Source organism: Passer montanus, unplaced genomic scaffold (genome assembly GCF_014805655.1).
Source record: "Passer montanus isolate IOZ18808 unplaced genomic scaffold, ASM1480565v1 scaffold136, whole genome shotgun sequence".
Classification (NCBI taxonomy): Eukaryota; Metazoa; Chordata; class Aves; order Passeriformes; family Passeridae; genus Passer; species Passer montanus.
This window is the reverse complement of record NW_024360497.1, coordinates 1066866-1091424: the sequence shown is the minus strand read 5'-3', so window position 1 is coordinate 1091424 and position 24559 is coordinate 1066866. Positions and strand designations below refer to the sequence as shown.

Genomic DNA, 24559 nt, shown 5'->3' with positions numbered 1-24559 from the left:
AGCACGCAGTGACTGCTCCTGCTACCCCACTGCACACTGACTGCTCCCACTGCCCTGCAGCAGTGACTGCTCCAGCCCTGCCGTGACCGCTCCCGCAGCACAGTGACCACTCCTGCTTCACAGGCCTCTGTTGCTCACATTCGTTTATTATTTTAAAACACTGACAAAACACATCACACCATCATCTATATATATAAATTTACCTTTGTACCAATATAAATTTATATATATAGAGCCTTTAAATCTCTGTACATTCAGGACACACAGTTCCAGAATAGCTGCACTGGCTACAACAGAAGGATTTTCATTATGAAAACACAGAGAGGAGGCGCCGATATCAAAAACACACAAAAAAAAGAAATTAAGAAAGAGTGCAAAATGAATGAAAGTGCAAAAAAGCTTTTGTTGTCATAATCACACTCCCTCCACAATACGGTCCCCATTCTCCCTCCGAGTACAAGTGAGCCTCAAGCCCCAGAGGGAAGGGCTAGGCTGGAGGAAGGGAGCCAAGCTGCAGCCCTGTCTTTCCCTCTCTGCATCGAGGAGTCCTCCTGGAGGATGAGGAGTGAGGAACCCGAGCGGCAAAGTCACACTCCTCTCCTGGCTCCCTCTTCCAACCTCATCGCACCCACGGGCCCAGATGTGTCCCTGTGGGCAGCAGCTGCCAAAAGCCCCCAGCCCTCCCAGACCAGTGCAGGCTGCTTTTCTCTTCTGACAGTGCTTGTGATTGCCACGGAGAGCAGCAGAGGCAGGCGAGGGCGGGCAGCTGTGCTCTGGTGGGGCAGGCACAGCCGCCCTCCCTGCTGAGCTCCAGGCTCTCATGGAAATGGAGACCTTGGCTCACACTGTCCCAGTGCTGCCCATTTCCACTGGCAGGAGGAAACAGTTTCCCAAGAGGCTGCAACTGCTCCCACACACCCAGAATCAGCCACAGACCAGCCCCCCAAGGGGACACCCCATAGCTGAGGCTGGAGCACGTAGTGGGACTTCTCTCATGTCTCAACACCAGCTGCAGGGGCAAGAATGGCAGAAACACAGACTTGGGGACCTCCACTCAGAAAAACATTCAACTTGAAGAATTCTTCATTGACTTAGAAAAGCTGGCTGCAGCCACAACCCTCAGAAAGGCTCCAGAGAACCTGTGAGCCAGACCCAGCCCACTGTCCTCTCTGGCTTCTTAGTGACACAGCAGTAAATGTCCCTGTGAGGAATCTGGTCAGGCAGCAGGGGAAGGACAGAAAACTTTGGTGCTTCTGCCTCGGTCACAGCTGTCCTTAACAGTCCCTGAGGGGGGACTTCCACTCAGTGCTCTGTGGGGTTGGAGGACCTACCAAGGCCAGGGGTGCAGCAAACTCCTTCTTGCTGCGACCAGGGCCTCCTTGCTGGGATCCGGGACAACTGCTCACAGAGGACACGTCACATGAAACCCTGGGATGGGTGTCTGCTGCCTCCACAGCCCCAGAGACCCCCACCCTAAAACAGCAACACATCAACAGCAGGGGAATGGTATCATGGTACTCCCACAATCACCCATCCACACGTACACGATGCTTTGGGTTTGGTTTTAAAGGACACAGAAGGTTATAAGTTTTAACAGTAAATAGCCCTTGACCACCTACAAACCCTGTAACTCCCTCACCCAGATAAATCCAGCAGCTTTGTGCCCCAACAGCCAGAGAGGCTGAGGAAGTGATGCTCAATCCAGCAGGTGTGACACACCTGCCAGCTCCCCCCACCCTTCCAGTGGGACTGGTGCCCCTGACAGCTGCTCCCAGCACAGAGCTCACCCAGTGGGGAGCTGGGCTCCAGCTCTGCAGCCGGACCCCCAGACAAGGGGCAGCACCCTGGCAGTCCAGTCCAGGTCATGTCTGTTTTCAAGAGGGAGGTGAGGAGAGGCCAGGGCAGGTGGTGCTGTGGCTGGCACACTGTGGGGATGCACCTCAGCCTGTGGGGCTGGTGCCCAGGCAGAGCAGGGCTTGGCTGCACCCAGCAGCACAGCCAGAGCCAGTGGTGCTGGTTGAACCCAGCCCTGGAGGGCAGCCAGGGCTTGGCTCATGGCTCCTCTTCCCTTTCTGAGCTCCTCACCACCTCTGCTCTCATAGACAGCCCTGTGAGACACAAGCCTCTCCCTCCTTCACAGTAGCTTCAGATCTGATGCCTGGGCAGCAGCTCCTCTCCTAGCACCCTGGAATGGTGCTCATTCCCTTCCCCAGCAGGAGAAATGATTTCACATGTGGCAATACAGCAGATGAGAACAGAATACTTTCCTAAGATGGGTCCTTGCAATCTCAAGGGCTGTGTCCAGTGTGAGAGAGCCTTTTCATTCCAGACCACACCTGGAAAAGTCTCAGCACCATTCACAGCCTGGGCTGAAGGTCCCAGGCCTCGTCCTCTTCTGCCCCAGCACACAGTTGCCCAGAAAGAGACTGTCCATCAGCTGAAGAGACCAACCTCCACACCACCTCCTGCAGATGTAGGGTGGCTCAGAGAGTGACTCTGGGACCCAGGGACACAGCTGCTCCTTCCCACTCCCTCTCTGCACAGCTGGCCACACTGCAGTGCTTGAAAAGATACAAGGACATTAAAAAAGAAAGGAGAAGGAAAGCTGCCTAGATCAAACCCAAGCAATGACAAAACGAAGGCATGGACAAGTTGCAAGTCCTGTGGGAAGAGCAAGCAGCAGACGTTTCAAGGGCAGGTCAAACCTGACCCCAAATATTGAATAACAGAGTCAAAATGCTACATTTCCATGGGAAGCCTCAAACAGGTTGACCCAGATGTGACAGTAGCTCCCAAGGCAGCGCAGCTCCAGGACACATTGCTGGTGCACTTGCTCACACCTCTGCATCCCTGTCTTTGGGCACTGGGAAAGGGGGGAAGTTGTTTTATTACTGGAATGTCATTGTTGGGAATGGGAAATGAAGTGGACCTGGGACTGGGTCCCTGGGCAGATGGCCATCTGGGCAGGTGGCCATCCTCCAGCACTGCATGGCCAGCCCCTGCTCCGACAGCTCCCACAGAGGTGTGCCAGGGTGATGGACCACAGAGAGCAGTGTGGGGACTGCCAGGAGGCACAGGGGCCTATCAGAAGCTGCTGGGCTCTGCCAGGACCCCCAGGAATGTTGGCTTTTCTGGCTCTGCAGCCCTTTGGTCCCTCCTCCATCACAAGGGACAGTGTTACATGAGCATTCCCAAACTGCCTGTGGCCCTGTTGGAAAGGTGCTGTGCTCTGAAAAGGACAGAAACAAACCAGCTAAGTGCTGGATTTCTTTGAGCTCTGCAAGTAAGGGATCCAGGGACAGCAGAAGATCCTGCTCTTCAGACAGCAAAACCCAGGTGCCTTGTGAGGGCAAAGAGTGGGGAGAAGGCAGCTTGGCAGAATTGACTCAGCCAACTCAGGAACCCCTTGCAAAGCAACTGTGGATCTGCCTATTGGAGCAATGGATGCTTCTTGTCCTCGGCAGCTGTCCCCACCCTAGAGAGGGCCTTGCTCCTAATACAAGGACCAAGGAGGGCACAACTTCCTTTGTAGAGGACTCTTTAATAGGTGGAAGGGGAACAAGCTATCCAAGGATCCTTTCTCCCAGAGAAGTGCTGGACAAAACAGTCTGAAGTGCAAGAAGAAATGGAGCCTTTTCTGCACCCAGCCAGCCCTGGCCTGGCAGGGCCCTGGGGCTGCTGAATTCCAGGAAAGAGGAAGAAAGCACAGACGCTGGTCATGGGCAGAGCAGCTGTCAGAACAGCTGCTCCCTGAAGGGGCAAGAGGTGGCCACTGGTTTGCAGTGCAGTGCAGGGGCAAAGCAGTCATCAACTGGCCTTAAAAAGGGAAAAAGAATTCAGAGATAAAGGCAAAATGAGCAGAAGCTCCTCAAGAATGTCCCTTGGAAATGGTGTAGCACAAGTACCCCCAGAGGATCACGCAGAGGGAAAAACCCCAGATCTCTCCCAGCTGCTGAGCAAGGGCGAGAGCAGCCTTTAAGTGGGTGTGAGCATGGACGCAGGCAGGCAGTCCCTCCCCTGCCTGGGTGACTCGAGCAGCTGCCAGCCCCCACTGTGACACCCTCCACAGTGCTCCCCAGCCCTCAGCACCCCTGACCCGGGGCACAGGGTCACAGGGACCCAGGCACAGCAGCACACAGTGGGGGCAGCTGTGGCACCAAGATGGGCCAGTGCCACCTCCACCCTCCTTCCCTGCAACCGCCCCCGAGGCCTGCGGCTGCACAGGGCAGCGTGCAAGGAACAGGATGGGAGGTGGACTGGTGGGACAGGGGACGCGTGGCACCCGGGAGGACACGAGCAGGACGTGACAAGCTGCGTTCGGCTGGGGGAATCTCTGTCCTGACCAGACAGTTTGGCAGCACCAGTGATGAGGGAGGGTCCCGGCTGGGCCAAGAGAAGTCACTTTAAGGTGTCATCGGCGTTCTTGAACATGAGGATGGCATTGTAGATCTTGAGCGCTGGGCCCAGCTTGACACTCATAATCTTGACGATGTCAGCCTGCGTCAGCAAGAGGAACGCCTCGCCGTCGATCATCTGGGAAGGAGAGCAGGGACAAAGGCACTACTGCACATCTGGGCTGGCACTCCTGGGGACAGCCAGCACCAGCACGGCCTGGGCAGAAGCCACAGGTGACCCCAGAGACCAGGGCTGGGCCTCCCCAAAGCACTCCCTAGGGAAACCCCAGCTGGCAGTTCATGTGCCCAGGGCAGAGGGGGAGAAACCCTTCTAGGGGCCATCCCAGGAGCCCACACTGCAGCCAGGTTGGGATTCTGTGCTGGAGCCTCACCGGCACAGCACAGAGCCACCACAACCTGCTCTGGGCAAGCAGCCATCCATTCCCTGCTCCAGGGACCAGCACTCATGGACACTGCCCTGGCTCAGCTGTGCCTGCCCAAGCACCCTTAAAGCACAGAGGCCCTTCCTGGACAGGCTGTGACAGTGGCTGTAGCCAGGGTGCCCAGGATCAGCCCTGGGTGTCAGAGCCACCCCCACCACATCTGCCCACAGAGGGTCCAAAAATGCTGGCCCTGACAGGCAGCAGTGCTGGTGAGAGGGGCAGAGGGGGAAGGATGAAAGGGTGGGGAGGAGCAGCTCCACACAGGAGGCAATGGTGCTCATCAGGCTGCAGCACCATCCTCCTCCTGCCCCCCTCTGCATCCCCTCAAAGGATGCCCCCCATGCGGGGAGAACAGGGCAGCACAGCTCCCTGGGTCTCAGCACTCCCTCCTGCCCCACAGGGACACAGCCATGGCTGCACCCCCCCATGCAGTGGGGCTGCAGGGCAGGACCACTGCCAGGTGCTGGATGTGCCCTCAGCATCCAGCAGCCAGCCACTGCAGGAAGGCCACTGGCCAATTCCTCCCAGCCCTGGTGGCAAACAGCTGTCCTTGAGCACCTGCTCTCGTCCGCCAGCCCTTCTCACCTCATCCTTGAAGAGCTTGGCTTGGTCCTCACAACCCGTCAGAGTCTGCACAAAGCTAAAAACCTTGGAATAAATGAGAGAAATGTCAAGACAGAGCAATGTTTCTGGCTGGAGACCCCCCTGAGCCCACATCCTCACATCTGGAGCCCTGCAAGGTGCCACAGGGCTCTTGGGGCAGAGGGCAGAGGGGGAAGGATGAAAGGGTGGGGAGGAGCAGCTCCACACAGGAGGCAATGGTGCTCATCAGGCTGCAGCACCATCCTCCTCCTGCCCCCCTCTGCATCCCCTCAAAGGATGCCCCCCCATGCTGGGAGAACAGGGCAGCACAGCTCCCTGTGTCTCAGCACTCCCTCCTGCCCCACAGGACACAGCCATGGCTGCACCCCCCCATGCAGTGGGGCTGCAGGGCAGGACCACTGCCAGGTGCTGGATGTGCCCTCAGCATCCAGCAGCCAGCCACTGCAGGAAGGCCACTGGCCAATTCCTCCCAGCCCTGGTGGCAAGCTGTCCTTGAGCACCTGCTCTCTTCTGCCAGCCCTTCTCACCTCATCCTTGAAGAGCTTGGCTTGGTCCTCACAACCCGTCAGAGTCTGCACAAAGCTAAAAACCTTGGAATAAATGAGAGAAATGTCAAGACAGAGCAATGTTTCTGGCTGGAGACCCCCCTGAGCCCACATCCTCACATCTGGAGCCCTGCAAGGTGCCACAGGGCTCTTGGGGCAGAGGGTGCAGTTGCTTTGCCCTGCCATGCCACAGCCTGCCCCGGGCCCCAGGCACGGGCACTGGCCTGAGAGGGGCACCCAGGGGTCACGGGGACACCAGGGGATTGTTAAAATTGGCTGAGCCCTCTGAGATCATTGAAGCCAACCACTGACCAGCACTGCCAAGGCCACCACTAAGCCATGTCCCCACATGCCACATCCACACAGCTTTTGAACACTTCCAGGGGTGGTGACTCCACCACTGCCCTGGGCAGCTGTGCCAGTGCCTGAGAGCAGGCAGGGGCTGCTGGGGCTGGTGCCAGAGCTCCTCCACCTATCAGGCCTCAACAGGGGTCACCATGGCTGCCCAAGAAAGTGAACAAAGGTAACAATGTCTCCAGCAGACCCCTCCTCTCCAGCCCAGGGACGTGCCTGGTGGTGTGCCACAGTGCTGCACAGCCAGCAGCGTGCTCCCAGCCACGCTGGCACATCGGGGCCAGCACAGAGCTGTCCAGAGCACCTCACCTCATCGATGGTCCACTTGGCCACCGTGGCCGCTGTGATGCCAGCCACCCCTGGCAGCAGCTTGCAGTGCTGCTCCCAGCACAGGGACAGGGAGCGGTCGGGGTGGGCGGACAGGGCGGACATGAAGAGCGACTGGTGCACGTTGTCTGAAGAAATAGCTGGGGATAAAGCACAACGTGTGACACGAGGTAAAAGATGAGAACGTCCCTTGCAGGGATCAAGAGCTAGCGGCTGTCCCTTGAGTCAACAGGGTGTCAGAGTATCCAAGTGTTTGCTTAGATGGGATTAGGGATCCTGGGAAAAGAAGTTGGGACAAGCTTGGCTTTGACTTGTTCTCATGACCTTTAATCATTCATTTTCCACTCACCCCCAGCGGTGAGGTAGGTGGCAGGACAGCCCATGGTGAAAGGGATGCTGGATGGAATACACATCAGGCATCTGCTTGTCTGCATCAGAACTAAATGCCAAGCCAATATCCAGCATCAGTTTCTGTGTGGCAGCAATAATTTGGCAGTTCACAACCACACTGAAATTTTGGGCACAACTTCCCACTATCCCGGTCTGAACAGGACAAAGCACCACAGAAAATAAGAGTGCCATAGAGAGGATCCTAATTCCATGCTCTAAATCACTCAAAGACTCCCAGGCATAACCCCAGAGCCAAACTGAGGGAGCTTTGTGAGGCCTGGCACAAGGCGGGCACGTCCCTTATCCAAGGTCAGCTCTGGCAGCTGACCACAAGCCCCTCACTGGGGCAGACCAAGGGAGACCTGTCCCCAGCACCGCCCCCCACCCCAGCTCTTCCAGCCTTGCCCTGCAGACACCATGGCAGAGGATGGCACTTACTCTGGAAGTCTTCCTGCTGGATCTTCCGGTACTTGGGAGGTCTCCCTCTAAAGAGACAGGAAGACTGATGTCCGGCTGCGCTGGGACCAGCCCCAGGGCCCTCCTCCCCAGAGCCCAGAGCAACACCTCAGCAGTGGCAGCAGGGACCCCTTGGGCCCTCACCCGAAGGGCTGACAGCCAAAGCCAGAAACCGTGGCAAGAGAAAGCGAGAGAGGGCCGGCAGAGCTGCAGCACCAAGGCCGAGGAGCCCCTGTGGCCTGGTGACCCCTCCAGGGCGGGCGGCGGTGGCACAGGGGCCCTCCCCACGTGGGGCTCGCTGGCCGTGCCCCTACCTCCCGTGGTGCCGAGATTTCTTTCGCTGAGGGAAACCCATGGGGCTCCTCTTGCGCGTCGAGGCCTCGGTGTCAGACAAGTCGGCCTTCAGCCTGCCCTGGTTCTTCTCTGCCAGCGGGCACCCTGAGAGGCAGTAATGGGCTGTGAACCTCCCCGTCACATGGCCTGAGCCATCGCAGCCCGGCGTGGGGCACTTCCTAGAGAACAGAGGGGACACAAGCGTTGGGCCCAGCGTGGAGCAGCACCGGGGGACGAGCCAGCAGGGCCACCCTTCTGGCCTCGAGCACAGGCAGCCATTGCCCTGGCCATGGAAGGCAGAGGAAAGATGTGCTGAGCCAATTCCTGTGGCCAGGCTGCTGGGGGCAGGAGCAGGGCACAGACAGTCCCTCCAGGTAAAAATCTTGGCCCTTTGCCATCCCTGCAACCCTGGGCGAGGTGCCTGTGTGCTGATTGAGCAGCTCATGGGGGCTCTCAGAGTCTCCATCTTCCCTTGCCCCCACAGGCATCCAGACCAGCCTCACAGCAAGCAGTAAGTGTGTGCCAGGAGTGTGGCCAGCAGAGAAACCCCCAGGAGGCACACCTGCCCTCCCCAGCCTCACGGATACTCCACCATACTGGCTCTTCCTGACACCAGCCTAGTGCTGGGGTTGGCACTAGACCCAGCCTGACTTCCCTTGGAAAAGGCCCCTCAAGTGACTGCCTGAGCTGGAACCATGCACTGCTCCTTCCTGGGACTTCCCAGCTCCAAGCCTGACAGGGAAAGGCATCCAGGAGGGGTGGGGGGAGCAGCGTTCTCACAGCTGGTGTCAGTGAACAGCATCTGCACCATCCTCTCCATAGCCCACAGGTGCCCGTGGTGGGTGGGCACACAGGACACCTCCAGGGGCTCTGGGGCTGCAGGACAGGCACAGGAGGGGCTCACAGGGGTTACTCCAGCTGGGGTCCTGCTGCTGCCCCGGGGCCTGGCCAGGTGTGGGTGAGTGCAGGGAAAGCCTGGGTGCTGGTGGGGGTGGCAGGAGAGGAGGAGCAGAGGAAGAGCTGGCCCGGCCCGGCAGGGAAGAAGCTGTGCCCCTCCAGGCTGTGCCAGGGAGCTCACCTGTGATGAAAGCTGTACTTGGAGCTCTTGGAGTGAGGGATGCTCTTGCAGCCCAGGCTTGGGCAGCCCCCATGGGCAGAGGAGGCTGGTTCCTTTGGCCCTGCAGCCAGGGGAGAGGAACAGGAGAAAGACTGTCACGGCTGGAAGCCCACTCTGGGCTCCCTGCCTGCACCAAACAGGGAGGGCTTTTCCAACTGACAAATCCATGGAGTGGCCTCTCCTCTCTGCCCATTCTCAGGGCACGGGAGGAGCTGACACAGGTGCAGCACTTACTGAGAGGAGGCTGCAATGGGTGTCCTGTTTTTGAGCACCAGCCCATGGGATGGATGTCCGGATGATCTGCATCAATCCAGAAATCATACACGTGGCTCCAGCCATCAAAATGGACCTGGGGAAGCAAGCAGAGGGGTCACCCTTCAAATGCCAGCACACCTCTCTGAGGAGCTCTGGAGCCCTCCTCGTTGAGAGCAAACAGCAGGGTAGAGCTGAAGTGCAGCACAAGGCTCTCCACCCCTGGAGCCAGGCACTGGGACCTGCCCACACCTGCATGCTGCCAGTGAGCTGGGAAGGGCAGGAGTGAGCCACCACCGTGCCTGGACACAGGCTCAGCACTGATGCTCCAGCACTCACCTTTATCCTGTGATCTTCCACGTCCTCCACACTGGCCACTCGGATGAAGGAAGGAGTCCTCCTGTCCACTGCCTCCAGCTTCATGTTGACCAGGAAGCCGTGGGGTGGGCGCTGGAAGAGCCCAGTCAGGGGGAGCAGGGAGCTTCAGGCTCCTGCCCCCTCAGCAGCTTTCCCAGCACTGGGTCCTCCATGAGCCCAGCTCCCAACCCTTGCCTGGCCAGGGAAGAGCCATCCCAGCTCACAGTGGCAACAGGAGAAAGCAGAAACAGTCTCCCTGCATTTGAGCTGTCTTTAATAAGATGTACCCCAGGGAAGAAGGTCTCTAAGAGACACATTTTGGGGATCTATATTGCAATTACACTTGGCTGGACATGGCTGCTGCTTGTACAGTTTGAGACAAAAACTAATCAAGCAAACCTAAATTATTTTCCATCACTCAGCTCCTGTTTAGCTGAGGGCACAGTCATACTCCTCATTTTTCCCAATTTTGAACTATTTGCCCAGGACAGCCCTGACTTCTGAACCCTGAGTGTAGATCCAAAGCCTAGGCCTGTGGCAGGAGAATACAGAGCATCACTGGATGTGTTACAAAAACAAAGACCTGACAATGAAGAAAAACAAAATTCCTGCCCAGGTCGGGTAGAGCAGATGACGAGACACTCACCACTTTAAAGGCCCAAGCTGGGACAGCAGATGCTCCAGTTTCTTTCAAATACTTTTCCCAGGTGAAGTTGTCAGGATCAGGATAATCTGGAAGGGGGAAGATGCAGAAGGTGAGACATGCCTGCAGGAAGTCAGAAAGTACCCCAGAATGCCCCACTGCCTTCGAGGGCCAACCAAGTCTGCTGGGCACACAGGAACCTGAGAGACACCAAGAAGTGCTGCCATTTCCTCATGGACCATGAAACCCACAGTACAAGGAAGCAGAAACAGCTGGTGTGCACAGACAGCTGGGGTCTCCTCGTATCTCTGAGTGGAGACTTGGCCTAACACAAGCACCATGCTGCACCTGAACATGTGTACAGGAGCCTTGGCAGGAAGTTTGTGTCCCCAGGACCCCCATGCCACCCTGGGAAGCCTGTTCCCAAGGGGATACACTCCCAGGCTGCACCTGACTGATGACTGACTCACCTTGAGGAGGTGTGAGGGGTTTGCCATGCTCATGACACCATCCAACTGGGTGGATGTACGGACTGCTGGGATCACACCTAGAAAACATACCCAAGCTCTTACACAGGGCCCTCTGTGGGTGTCTCCCCAGCAGTGGCCTCCCAAGAGCCTCTGTGCACTTACCAGTAGTCATAAGTATCATCCCAGTTGTCAAAGTGCACCAGAAAGCGATTGTCCACCACGTCAGTCACTGTGGCAACACAGATCAGGGAAGGGTTCATGCGGTCCACGGCTTCGAGCTTCATGCCCACCTTGAAGCCTGGAGAAGCCTCGTGCTGGCAGGAGAGAGGAGCAGGGCTTTTTCAGAGCTGCAGCCCCAGCTCCTTCCTCACCACTGCCTGTGCCTGCTGCCTGCCCAAACCCTCCCGAAACCAGACCCTGTCAGGCTCCAGACAGGCCTGGGACCACTCAGGCTCCCAGCTGGGCAGTGTGCTGCCGTGCAAGGAAAGAGGAAGTGGGCAAGTAACTCAGCTGGGCCACACAAAGAAAGAGGAAAAGTGATCTTCAGACCCTTAGGATCTTCTATAACCAGTAAATTCCAAGAAGAAAATCCTCCAACTGATACTACTCCTGCTTTGTCCCAAAACACTTGTTTGTGGGCACAGTCAGCAGTGGCCAATGCCTGAGGCATGGCAGGAGGAGCTGGGATGGGGCACTTCTCCCTTCCTTGCCTTTATTTCTTGCATCCAGATTCTGTGCAAACCATTGCATCACACACACCGGTGGGGTTGTTGCAGCAATGAACAGCAGGGTTTAGACACAATAAATAACTAGGAGAGGCTGATTTGCCAGTAGGGTGAGTTTCCTCTGCAGCTGACAAAGGAACAATCAGCATTTTCATTCTCCTATATTCCCACTTTCTTTACCTAAGCTTCCATGTGAAAAAAAAAAATAGGCAGACAAATAAACAACAAAGATACAAAGATTATACTTATGAAACATGAAGTGATATATTTTAATCAAATAATTATTGAGAATAGCAGTTACTTCTCCTCATCAATACCTCACATTTAATTGCCCATGAGATCAACCTGGTTGAAATAGAATCAGACCACCACCAAGTCTGGGCATATCAAATGAGTGCCCAAGCTACAGATCCTGAGCAACAAAGTGTGCCACAAACTTCTAGCTCTTGAGCACTGTGGGCTTGAGGGATCTGGGATGGACAAAGCAAAGCCCAGTGTTGCTCAGCTGGAGGGGAAGGATCACATTTGAACCTGTAGGCTCTGGCAGGAAGGAGATGCTGCTACTCACAGTGTTTCGGACCATGAAGAGGTGCTTAGGAGCTGCCTGAGCCTTTGTTAACTTCAGGTAGTTTGTCCAGCTGAATTCTTCTTCCTTATAACCTACAACCCCTCAGGAAGAGAAACGAGAGAGTGAGTTCACAGCCAGGAGGATGTGAGGGTGAGCCTGGCCATCCCTGACCCCGTCACCCTGCCAGCACATCCTGCTGTGGGCAGACAGGACCTGCAGCAGCCCTGGGATGCCCAAAGCCCATGGCTGAGGGCTGATGGGTGGTTTTGAAGGGGTGTTAGGAAACATGAGCAGTGCAGTGGAAATCCAGAGCACAGCTCCTCCTGCCTGCCCTGGGGCACAGCTGGTGGCTCTGGGAGGTCCAGAGCATCAGGGCTTTGCTGCAAAATGTGAGCAAGCAGCAATGGCTGCCTGAAATGTTGTCCTGTGGAACTCCACCAGTACAGCAGCATCCCTCCATGGCCCCATGGAGGAGATGGCACATGGGGAGCCACCCTGTCCCCACCTCAAGCTTGACACTTGGCCCACTCTTCATCCCCCTCCTTCAGCAGGACCCACCACCCGAGCTGAATTAACTCCTTACCTTTGGGGGGCTGGAGTTTGTGCCCTGTCTCCTCAAACCAGCCAGCAGGGTGGATGTCAGGGGAGTCAGCATTCAGCCAGAAGTCGTGGCACTCAGAGTAGCCATCGAAGTGGAGCCGCATCCGGTAGCCACACACCTGCCAGCAGGGAGGGAGGAGCAGGAAAGGGCCATGGAGACCTGCTGCTGTCCCTGGCTGAGCATCACACCTCCTCCCACACACCAGCTCACCATGGGCCACTTTGGGAAGCCAAAAGTTAACCACAGGCCAGTGCCCAAACTGGGAGGCACAAACCAGTCCCAAAGGGTGACCAGCATGGGATAAGGTCAGTGCAAAGGCTCCACAAGCTAGCCCAAAAAAAGGATGTTCAGGCTAGTGCATTAAATGTCATGGTGGAGCACCTTGCTGGATCCAGCAAGTGCACAGACTCCTTTTTCTGCAGCCTAGGAAGCTGCAGAATAAGGGATTTTGGCTAAATGCCACACTGGGGAGCTCTGCAAGGCAAGGCTGGTTCAGCTGCCACATGGCTGAATGGAAAGTGGATCTGCATGGACACAAGAAGAGCAGTGGGATGCCTCCACACCCTCCATCTCAAGGGCTCAGACTTGTCTCAGGGACATAAGCTGTTGCCATCACCACAATCCCTCCCTCCCCTGCTGTGTCAGGGTGACAGAGACCAACACAGCTCCACAGTGCTGTGTCCTGTCCCTCCAAGCTGGCAGGGAACTCCCTGCTTGTTTGCCTGAGGTGCTGGAGCAGCAGCTCATCTCCTGCAGTGACAGGCCCTGTCTCCTCCAGGGGCCAGCTGCCCCAGAGCCTGTGGCTGAGCATGAGCCAGGAGGAACCAAGGAACACAGGCACTGGAGGCTCCTTACCTCAGCCACTGTCAGGATGAAGTACATGGATGGGTGCTGTGGGTCAATCCCCTCCAGCTTCATCCCCACTTTAAAGCCATTCTTGTGCTGGGAAGCTACTTGGTACTGGAAACAAAAATTAAACTACAATGTAAAACCAACACAGGGAGTTGGGTCTAGAACCCACCAGGGGAACAACCACCAGGCAATGGCAGCTGCTGGAACCAAGAGGCTGTGGGCCACAGGTTATGTTGTCATCCAATTTTTTTTTTTCCCATAGAAAAAAAAAAAAAACAAACAGTGTTATACCTCCGTATGGATTTACATCTCTTGCTATTGGCAGGGTAAGGTGTCCCTGGGGTAAAAGCTGCAGCAGGGGGAGCAGGACACAGGCCTGGCTTGTTTGCAGTACAGCCTCAGGAGAGCCCACCTGGCTTCCAGGAAGGGCTGGAAAGGCTCCACCACCCTGCCAGAGTCACAGCAGTGTCCTAGGCAAAGGTGGGGTGTTTGGGATGGGGCCAGCACCTGCTGGGGAGTGGGACCCTGGGCAAATCAAAACTGGAGGCTGCCCTGTCACTTCCAGCTGACAATGGGAGCTTGGCTATTGCTCAGAGTCCCGCAAAACAGGGAAGCAAGGAAGAGAGGAGAAGGAGAAGGGGTGGGAAAAAAAGGGAAAGAAAAGAGAAGATGAAAGAGGGAAAAAGACAGGAAAATCCCAACTCACATCCTGGAAGAGATCTAAAGGGGCAGCGACAGCTTTCTGCTCCTCCAAGTAGGACGCCCAAGACCAGCCTTCTTTCTTCTCCTCACTGGCACCTGAGCGCAGCACAAACGCACACAAACGCTGCTGAGGGGCTGCTCCAGCCCCGCCCCACTCTCACACAGGGTCCTGCCTCCCTGCACAGCTCAGCACCATCCTGCCAGAGCCCCTTCTGCAGCAAACCTGGCTGGGGCAGAGCCAGGAGCCCCCATGACCCCAGTGTCCTGAACCATGTCCTAGTAAGGCACCTGGGCTAGTGGAAGGTGTCCCTGCCCATGACAGGGCGTGGAAGCAGATGGGCTTCAAGGTCCCTTCCAATGAATCTGGGATTCCAGGGAGCATGAGGGACAAGCCATCAGGACACCAGACCTGACCAGCCCCTCTTCCAGCCAGAACACCTCCCATGTCCACACAGGATGAATTTGTGGAAGCCAGGATCCATGCACAGGTCTGGGAATCATTCCCAGCTGCAAGGGGCTCCTAGACAGTCAAACCAGCAGCAGGTTCACATGCCAGCTCTGCCATCCTCTGCTCTGAGACAGCCACCTGAGCCCCCGTGGGACAGCCACTCTGATGTGGAAAGGCCACTCTGATGCCCTACAGCTGTGTTTACCCACAGGACAAAGACAGCACTGTCACTTCATAGGCAGGGAGGTGACCCTTCATGCCTTTGAGAAGGCTACAAAGACCTTGCCCAAGACCTCTGAGACACAGCCCAAGCCTCTTGCACTCCAGCTTCATCTCCCTAATTTGCAACAGGTGAAGGGATTTCAGGGGTGCTGTGCCTATTCCAGGGCTGAGGAATTCCCACATACAGATTAGCCATGGCAGACAGCCTCAGGCAGGGCAGGCTAGAAATGCAGGGGAAAACCAGACCAACTCCTTCCTCCTTTGGGCTTAGGGGAAGAGGAGATGGAAAACAACCAGAAACTTAGGGAAGAAATTAAAGGTGAACTTCTGTGAGTAAGGTGACTGACCTTGCTTTGCTGGCATGTTCAGAGTGAAAAACATTTTTACTATTCCTTAGGACACAGAAAACGTGCCAGGCATGGCTGGGGAATCTGTGAGTACAAGCTCTGCACTTCTGGGGAATGACAAATACACCAAGAGTCAGAGCATACACTGACTGCTGCACTGAGGCATCCAGGTGTGTATTTTGTTTGCTGAAGTACTTCTAAAATAAGAGAAAATAAAATGCTGAACTAACAAAGCTCATCACTGCTTACTTGTATGCAGCAGGGAAGGTTACAGGCTCAGGGCTCAGAGTGAGAAGCAGGTATAAGACCTGAGATTCCTTTTTAACTGTAACATCAGGGGTTAATGACACCTGGCCCCTGCCACTGTCCCTGCACTTGATTATGGAGAGGAGTATGAAGTTGCAACAGTTTAATTTAAAAATTATTTTGAGTATGACTTTCAGTACTCAAAGACAAAAGGTTTCCCACAAATGTTTATTTTCAGTGTTTCCCAAAGTTTTCCTTGACACTGCAGGGAAAAAACCAACCAAGCAAACACTGCATCCCTCAGCTTGTCTCCCTTCCTTCCATGTTGACAGCTCTGCTTTTGAGATCTCTGATACAGTCCCAGAATAGATCCCCATGGGATGAGACAACCCCAATTCACACGGCCTCAGTGGCACTGCACCTGCAAGAGCAGCTCCCAGACTTGTGAGCTCCTGATGCCACGAGGAAAGTTCCCCGTGAGCCCATCCCAAAGGAGGGCAAAGCCACACGTGGTGCAGTCCTGTTAGTGCTCAGGACAGTGTCCCTGGGAGCAAACACGGTGTCCGTGAGCCAGTAACAAACTGAGCTCCTGAGGGGAGGGACAGGAAGCTCTGTCCAACACGGGCCAGTGCTGTGTCCATAGGAGTGCCCCCTTCCCATGGAGAGAGAGAGAGGAAAGGAGAGAAACAGAAAGAGACAGAGAGAGCAGGATCAAGCAAGCAGAGGAGCTCACAAGCCTTCAGGACCACGTGCCAGCACATTGCAGTGGGTGTTTGACCCTGCAGCAGCACCCAAAGGGCCCATCCCTGCAGGGGGACCCCCCAGCCACAGGAGCAGTGCTCAGCCCACAGCCCACCCCGCTCTCCGTACCGTGCTGGCTCCCGTTCCACGCCTCAGCTTCCAGATTGCTCATGGCAGAGTCTTCCACTGAGCTTTTCCTCTCTTCCTGCTTTTCCTCCTAGACATGAGAGCAGACAGAACAGAACCCAGAGGTTTTTGGCCGTGTGTTGCATCCTCACACTGCTGCCCAGGGCCATGGTGCACCCTGACAAGGTCCACAGTGTGGCCAGTGCCTGGCCCAGAGATGGACTGCCAGAGAACCTGGTGATGGGAGCTTGCAGGGACTTCAGTGCTGACTGGCAGCAATCACACCTCGACTCAACCTGCTCCTGTCAGGGCTGGCAAGCAGAGCTTCCTTACCTTGTCAAACTCTCTCCCTTCCCCAGGACACCCAGCACACAGACAGACACTCCTCTACTTCAACCCTTTGGTGGCCTGGACTCAAGAGAGCTGCTGAGAGTGGTCAGTACCCACAGCTGAGCCTGGACACTGGCACTGCCAGGCCTCAGTGCTCCACATGCCAAACAACCAGCCCAGTGCTAGGAGCCCTCATCTCCACACATTCAAGTCTTTTTGGCATTTTGGCCAACCTGTTTCCCTTTTAACCTGCAGCTGACAGAGCCCTAAGCAGCACACAGGGCTGGTCTCCAGCCCCCTGGACACTGGCTGCGCCCACCCCCTCCCTGCCTTTGTCCTACCATTTGCTCAGATTCATATTCTTCCTCCGAGGGACTCTGATAGTCCTTCCTCTTTCGTTTCTTCACAGGCTTGAGGATTTCAGTGGCATTGGTGCTGCTGGCAGAGTTTTCCACAATGACAGACCTGCACAGAGGGAGGGAGGGCCAAGCACTGCAGCCAGTGCAGCACAGTGACACTGCCTGGGGTGTCAATAGGGGAGGGGCTGCTGGACAATGACTGTCCCCCCATTTCTCACTCACACATGCCCCCACCCCCCGTGTGAGGGGATGTACCCATACAAGTTGCAAGAGTTAGAGCCAGGTACAGGCCAGAGTCACCCTCACACACTTGGGTGTTAGAAACCTGAACCCAGGGATTAATCAAAAGGGATCTAGTTTAGTAGCAGGGCTCCAAGCTGCACCAGAGATGCTGGAGAACAAGTCCTCAGAGTCCCACACTGGTCAGGAGTAGGGCTGGAAATGCCCCTGTGAGCTGTGGCCTTCCACTGCTGCTCAGCCTGGAAGCCCCCACTGCAGCAACCTCCTACTCCAGCACATATGTGTTTATGGGGCCACAAACTCGGCAGGAGAAATTCTGGCTCCCATGCTTGGTGCTGTTCCCTCGGGCAGTTTTCCTTCCCCAGCCTGCTTCCAGAACAAGCAGAACACGCAGACCCCCAGCACCTGCCAGAGGCAGAGGCGCTCCCACCCCGCGCTGGAGCACGTGGAGCAGGGCAGGGAGGGAGGGCAGAGGGATGGACGGTGCACAGACGCCCCTTCCTTTACCTCTCCTTGAACTGCTGGTGGCAGTGCTCGCTGCAGAAGCCCCTGCCCTGGCGGGCGCCGTCCCACGCGTGTCTGCGGCCGCAGGTGTCGCAGTGGCACAGCCCTTCTGCCGCGGGCTGCTCCGGCACGTCTGCGGCAACGGCAGCAGTGAGGCACACGGAGGGACAGCGGGCACGGGAGACATTCGCCTCGCCCACAGAGACACCGGGCAGCGTGGCACTTGTACCCACCCCACAAGCGCCACCACGGTGCCCTTACCCTGAGCCACAGTGGGATTGTCTCTGCTGGGGGGTGCCACCTCGGAGTCCCCATCTTTCTCTGTGTGACCCTCCTTCACAGCTTCCACAGGAGGCATCTTATCAGCACTCACCACCTTCAGCGTGCCGTACTCATTTATCCGGAACTGGCATTGAACGAAAAGCAAGGAAAAAGAGCTCAGCAGGACAGACATGCAGCTGGTGGTTGTTCTGAAAACGAGGGACAGGGATGGCCATCAGTGTGTCTGACAAGAGGACAACTCTTCTGAGCACAGAGGTGAGCCAGCACCTCAGGCCCTGTGAAGGTGCCCTCCTGCAGCCTGTGCTGGGCACTCAGCTGGAGCTGGAGGATGAGGTGTCCTGAGGCTGAGCAGCAGCTGAGAAATGGGTGAATCTTCTGCAAGCTGTCATGCACTGAGGGTACCCCTGAGGCACCTGCTGCCAGAGCACCACAAGGCTGCTGCTCCCAAGGCGAGGGCAGGAACTGGGGCAGAGCCAAGTCCACAGCACAGTTTGGAAGGGAAGATGTCCTGCATAGCATGTGGCACCCCTGTGCCTCCTTGCTCAGGACAGAGCTGCTGCAGCCCCACAGGCACCTCTGTGAGCTCCGTGCTAAGCTCCCAGGATGGCAGGGCCATAGGGATGGGGCAGGAGAAGAGCTGGAGCAGCTGAGGGGTGCAGGGGGGCCATGGCACATGCTGGTGCTCCCTGCCTGGCACAGGCTGAGGGATTTACAAGCACAAGCAGCTCAAGTGGGGACAGTCAGAGGGCTCAAACCCAGTGGCCCAGGGCCACACTTACCCGCAGGTTACTCCCAGGCAAAGTTGCCACCCCATCTTTCCACTCCAGCACACGGACTGTGCTGCAGGTCTGCACCCCACTGATCTGGGGAATGACAGCAGCTGTGATGGGCTCGTTCCCTGCTCCCCTGTCTGGCCTCTCAGCCCCCGTGCTCCTCTGGGGCTCCCGGGGGAATCGCTGGATTTCTAAGGTGCTCGTGGGAAGGTTGATGGCAGTGGCGTTTGCTTGAGAAAGGAAGAAAGGAGACAAACAACCAGAGGCAGACACAGAACACTTCACTGATGCAAACAAGGCTCAAAGGCAGCCCGGGATCCCAGAGGACATGATCTCCCAGGTGAGGGCTCTGCTGTGGGCCAAAGCACAAAGGAAGCAGAGTGATGCAAAAAAATCTGCAGTCAGTAATGGCTCATGCTGGGGGTGGCACCAACACTATCCGCATTCAAGGGTTTCTACTTCAGCCTGATCTCAGACTGTTTCTGTGCCTAGCATGCCCTGATGTGACAGGAGTTTGCTCCTGGACTGCAACTTCCAGTTTAGTTACATTTCAAAGGAACACATTGTGCAACCCAGGGCCTCTGCAGCGAGAACTGAGACACCAAGAAAAATTGGGAGATCTGCTTCTAGAGAACACCCCTGATCTCACCTAACACACAACCATGCTTAGCTCAAACCTCCTAAAAGACACCAGTCAGCTGCACTCAAAATTGTCCCAATTTTCATGACGGGTAAGAAGGAGAACCCTGATAATTACAGGCCTGTCAGTCTCACTACAGTGCTTGGTAAAATTACGGAGAAGGTTATTCTGGGAGTTACTGAAAAACACTGGAGAGACAACACAGTCCTTGGTCACAGCCAACACAGGTTCACAAGGGGAAGTCCTGGTTAACCAACTGAATGTCCCTTTATGGAAAGGTCACCCCACTAAGCTGCCCAAGCAAAGTGAATAGATGTGATTTTTTAGGATTTTAGCAAAGCCTTGAGGGTACTGCCTCTCACAGTACCCTTCTGGACAAAGAGCCCAGTACAGAGCTCATCCAGTCCTGTCCACTGGGTGAGCAAATGGCTCTCCTGCAGTTGGGCTCAAAGCCTTACAGGAACTGGGTGCACATCAGACTCGTGGCCATCACCAGTGGGGTTCCCCAGGGTTTAGGGTCAGTGCTCCTCAATTTTTGATAAATAATCTGGATGCAGGGATTGAATGTCCATTAAGTAATTTTATCAATGACACTAAATTAGGAGGAGCAGTGGACACCATTGAGGGTAGAAAGGCCTTACACAGAGATCTGGAAAAACCAGAGAGCTGGGCAATCCAATCACCACGTGCATGAAACAAGAGTAAGACCTGGATTCTGCACCTAGGATGGGGTAATCCTGAAAAATTGCATGCCTTGGGGAACAAGACTGGGGAGCTACTGTGGGGAAGAGGCTCAGGGGCTTTGGGCTGAGGGCAAGTGGAACAGGGGCCAGCAGTGCCCTGGCAGCCCCAAGGCCAGCCCTGCCCCAGAGGGTGACTGTCCTGCTCTGCTCTGCTCTGGGGCAGCCTCACCTCCAGTCCTGGGGACAGTTTGGGCCCCTCAGCACACAAAGGACAGCTGAGAGCTGGACTTGTGTCTGGAGGAGGGGACCAGGATGGTGAAAGGTTCAAGGGCAGGACTTGGGAGGAGCAGCTGAGGCCACCTGGCCCGTTCAGCTGGGGGGAGAGAGGCTGAGGGGTGACCCCACTGCTGTCTGCACCTTCCTCTCAGGGGGCAGGTGCTGATCTCCCCCTTCTGGGAGCAGCAATGGACCCCAGGAGATGGAACAAAGCTGCCTCAGGGGAGGTTCAGGTGGGACATTAGGAAAAGGTTCCTCTCCCAGGGCTGCTCAGTGCCTGGAAGAGGCTCCCCAGGGAAGCACCACGTTCAGGGAGTGTCTGGACAACTCTTGGTCCTTATGGTTTCATTTTAGGAGGTCCTGCCAGGAGCAGGGCTTTGGACTCATTGATCTTTAGGGATCCTCTCCAGCTTGAGCTATTCTGGGATTCCCTGCTAATGCAGCAGTCCAGGAGCCCACAGCCCTGCAGAGCAGGCAGCAGCACACTGTGCTGCCCTGGCTCAGGGCCCCTCTCTCTCACATCAGGGCTTCAGTTTAAAGCTCAGGAAGATTTGATTGACCACAAACAGTCCAAGTGATGTGTGATAGCCACAGAGAACATCCAAGATGGCAACAGCAGCTTGGCTTTGCCTCCCAAGGTTTGGGAGGAGCACAGCTCCACAAGGAGCGTGGGCTATCCAGGCTGGGGAGGCAGCAGTTGGAGGGGACTGCTCCACATACCTGGTATGATGAAGGCAGTGGTGGGCAGGTGGGTGCTCTGCACCGTGCTCTCAGTGGTGACCACGTGGACACTGACCTCCCCAGCAGCACTGCCCTTGGTGCTCCTCACCACCTCCATCTCCCCCCTGCTGTCCATCACCTTGCCCGGGCACACAGCGAGGCCCTGCAGGCAGCAGGGAAGAAATCAAGTTGGGTACCAGTATAAACACAACAAATGAGTGAGAATGTGACTGCACAGGATGGTCTCTTCCAGCACAACCCCCTGCAAGATGCATTAAAGGTCCACTGAACCCACATGAAGGTCACAGCTGGCACCCATGAAAGCCCCTGTTGTGAGGTCCCAGCTCAGAGCCTGCAGATGCTGAGGGCTTTTTCTCACCTGGAACCACCATAAGATGGCAGGAGCACAACAGGTCCACCACAAGCTGCTCCTGGCTCCCACGGGGGCCCACAATGCTCCGACAGACTGTGACTGAGGGCTGCCAAATCCCACCCTGGAGCAGGCAGAGCTCCCTGTAGGTCTCCTTCCTGTTCTCCTGCTGGAGTGGCACCCTTGATCTTCTAACTGGCTGCAAGAGAATTTCACAAGAGACAGGAGTTACTGGGGGTGTGAGGGGGGGAACTTGATGTCCCTGTATCCCTGAGTTTCTCACAGTGATGCTCAAACTGTCTAGCCATGAATCTCAAGGAGGAAGCAAAGTGTCAGGGCCTCAAGGGCACGACTGGCCCCCTCTGGCTGTGACCATGGGCCCAGGGGCTCCAGGATGCAGCAGCACCCTCTCCAAAGCACCTGCGGCCAGGATGGAGGCAGGGCTGGAGAGGACCATGGCCATGTCTTGGCCCCTCCTCATGCAATTTGAATTTGAAAGGAAAGACATCCATGCGGAAAACAGGATACTCATTTTGGTTAAGCAGAGTTGGCTAAGAACTGGGCTACAAAGGACAAAGTCTGGAATTTTAAAATCTGAGACATTCAGATAAAGGTGTTACAATCAGAGGGCACAGAGTGGGATGGTGTGATCACATTGAGGGGAAGATCTACTCCCAGTTCTGTCTGGTTTGTGACCAGAAACACCTGATGGTCAGCTGGCAAACAGCACAGACCTTTCAGGCTCTCCAGGTGCAGAAAAGCACTGTTAAGTGTCAGGACAGCTGAAGGAACTGAGAAACTAATCTGGACAACAGACTCCAAGTGAAAGCCAAAATGAATTTAACATCCAACCTGTTTCAGTGCTTCCTAATATCTAGTAGGAATCTATCTGCTTTTTTTGGCATTTAAAACCAGTCAATCGTTGATTTAACATTGGGTCAAATATTTAAAGCTCAGCTCCTCATTTTGTGGGAACTTTTGCCTTTTTTTTACAATTCAAACAGAATTTGGGACTGGAAATGCCTGGAAAGGAAGAGATATAACTAGATCCAGTGCTCAGGTTGGTGATGCTCCACCTGAGTTTCTCACAGTCTCTGATGTGAACACAAAAGCAAATATTTGCTCAGGAAATGCGAAGCAGTAGTCAACATTATGGTTTGATTTTGGGTGCCAGGAGCAGGGACTGGGACTTGATGGTCCTTAGGTGTCCCTTCTAGCTTGAGATATTCTGTGATTGTGGTTTGCTCTCCACATCCTTACAGGACTAGGCTGATGCTGTGGACACTGTGAGCTCAGGGTGAACAGAATGAATTTGGATTACAGACTGTGGTGCTGGTCCTTAAACTGGAAAAGCTCAACAACTTTAGATTGAGGCCTTAACCTCCAGACAAGCCTTCCTCAGCAGCCTCCTGGGAAAGGCCTCACTGCAGCCAAGGGCATGTCCCAGCACGGGGCAGCCCAGCTCAGAGGGTTGGGAGCCCTCCAGGAGGCAGAGGAGCCCATCCAGCACACAGCCCTGCCCCGCTGCTGGCTCAGTGATCTTACAGATCCTCTACAACCTTCACAATGCCACCATTCCACCACAAACTGTGCCTCCTGTTCCCCTCTCCCATCCCTCAGCAGCAGTGAGGCTTTCCCCAGCACCTCTGGCTGGAGCAGCTTCTGTCCTGCTGGTGGAAACCTCTCCCTAACTCTTTGTCCCAGCTCCTGCCCTTTAAGCACACATGGAGCACAAATTCTATTCCTGGAGCAGCTTCTGTCCTGCTGGTGGAAACCTCTCCCTCTTTGTCCCAGCTCCTGCCCTTTGAGCACACATGGAGCACAAATTCTATTTCAAGCCCAAAACTGTTTGAAGGCCACACACGAGCAGCAAGAACGCTGTTGGTGTGAACTTGTAAGCACACTCTTGCCACAGCAGAAATTCAGCAGCTCCCAGGGCTCTCCCACTCTTGGCAGGGGCTTCCATGGTGTCAGACAACTATCTACCACCGACACTGCTCCCGTCAGCCAGAGCACACTCTGGTAAACGTTCAACTCAGCATGCCGGGGGTGACCCCCACAGCCCCTGGACCATGGCACAACACCCAGAGCTCCATCCCCACCTGGGGGACTGAGCATCAGGATTGGAGGTGTTGTTTGCAGCTCACAGTTTTTTAAATCCTGGTATAAAACCCCCTGGAAGGACACTAGACGAATCAGTACTATTCCAAATATAACATAAACACAAATCTTTTACTGTAAAAAGTGTTTCCCAATGAGTGAAACCACCATATAAAGATACAAGTATTAGTAATAATCCAACTATCAAAAATCTTTCTAAAAACAAAACATTTAAAAAACTTCAATCAAATCCTATCTACAAATCACCAGCTGATTCCCCAATAATTCAAAGTTTTAGAAATTGTTAGTAATAAACTCATAACCTCTGTTGTTTCTGTTTTCTATAAGTAATACCAATAAACAGTAACTATTGTTAATATTACATAAATGTTTAAAAAATATTAACCCCTTCAAACACTTACTACTAATATATTAATTATATAATGCAAAATAGTTTTTGTAATAAAAACAACCTGCTGTGAAGTATCTCAGGTCAGGAGTGCTACACAAGGAAAAGGGGCTCAGCCACAGCCACGACCTGCCCTAGCACCACTGCCACAGCAGGAGAAAGGCACCTCGATAACCCTGCTCCTCCTGGGAGCAGAAAAGAGGTCATGGAGGGGATGCCCACAGCTCAGACAATCTGGTGGCCTCAGCCCCTGGAGCCAGAGCCCAGGCAGGTACCACTGCCCCAGGGATCCCTCCAGGGGGATCCTGCAAGCTCTGGAGCAACCCCTATCATCACAGGGTAATTCAGGAACCTCGGAGGGCTGTAATTCCACCTTCTGCTCCCAGCAGGGTGGGATCACACCAGGCTGCTCAGGGCTTTACCCAGCCTGGTCCCCATCCAGCCTACCAGGATGCAAATCTGCAAATTAGCACAACAAATAGGAAACCAAACTCACACTTTTCCTTGGGTGTTAGGAAAAGGTTTTAACCCCAGAGGGTGGTCAGGCATTGAACAGGCTCCCCAGGAGAGCTCCAGGAGCATTTGGAAAATGCTCTCAGGCACGGGGTGGG

The 24559-nt window shown here is 55.2% G+C and overlaps 1 protein-coding gene across 3 annotated transcripts; it reads right to left on the bottom strand.

Annotated features, from left to right (window-relative positions):
• Positions 1–128: 128 nt before the first annotated feature.
• L3MBTL1 (L3MBTL histone methyl-lysine binding protein 1) lies at positions 129–21792 on the bottom strand. 3 transcript variants are annotated; one of them, XM_039699572.1, is made up of 23 exons: positions 21723–21792; positions 21449–21638; positions 21070–21232; positions 18757–18980; positions 17957–18101; positions 17699–17828; positions 16934–17057; positions 16266–16353; positions 14137–14228; positions 13434–13538; positions 12561–12696; positions 11978–12078; positions 10847–10998; positions 10685–10761; positions 10218–10303; positions 9554–9664; positions 9197–9311; positions 8924–9023; positions 7827–8024; positions 7495–7541; positions 6649–6806; positions 5423–5485; positions 129–4533 (listed from the first exon to the last, which is right to left on the bottom strand). In XM_039699572.1, exons 3-23 carry the CDS (start codon positions 21203–21205, stop codon positions 4399–4401), a joined length of 2523 nt encoding a protein of 840 aa, XP_039555506.1. In that variant the 5' UTR covers positions 21206–21232; positions 21449–21638; positions 21723–21792; the 3' UTR covers positions 129–4398. The 3 variants fall into 3 exon arrangements, with proteins under 3 accessions (XP_039555506.1, XP_039555505.1, XP_039555507.1); XM_039699571.1 differs by lacking the exon at positions 5423–5485 and adding an exon at positions 5968–6030 and having other exon boundaries at positions 21723–21785; XM_039699573.1 differs by lacking the exon at positions 5423–5485 and adding an exon at positions 5968–6030 and having other exon boundaries at positions 11978–12069; positions 21723–21785.
• Between the last annotated feature and the right edge of the window lie 2767 nt (positions 21793–24559).

What these genes read in the sequence shown, in the direction of transcription:
- L3MBTL1 (XM_039699572.1), bottom strand. Translation starts at nt 21,205, where the DNA reads ATGGACAGCAGGGGGGAGATGGAGGTGGTGAGGAGCACCAAGGGCAGT. An exon ending in TGCCTGGGAGTAACCTGCGG is followed by an intron (nt 18,102 to 18,756) that starts GTAAGTGTGGCC and finishes GTTCAATGCCAG; the next exon opens with TTCCGGATAAATGAGTACGG. An exon ending in CACCAGCAGTTCAAGGAGAG is followed by an intron (nt 17,058 to 17,698) that starts GTAAAGGAAGGG and finishes CCCTCTGTGCAG; the next exon opens with GTCTGTCATTGTGGAAAACT.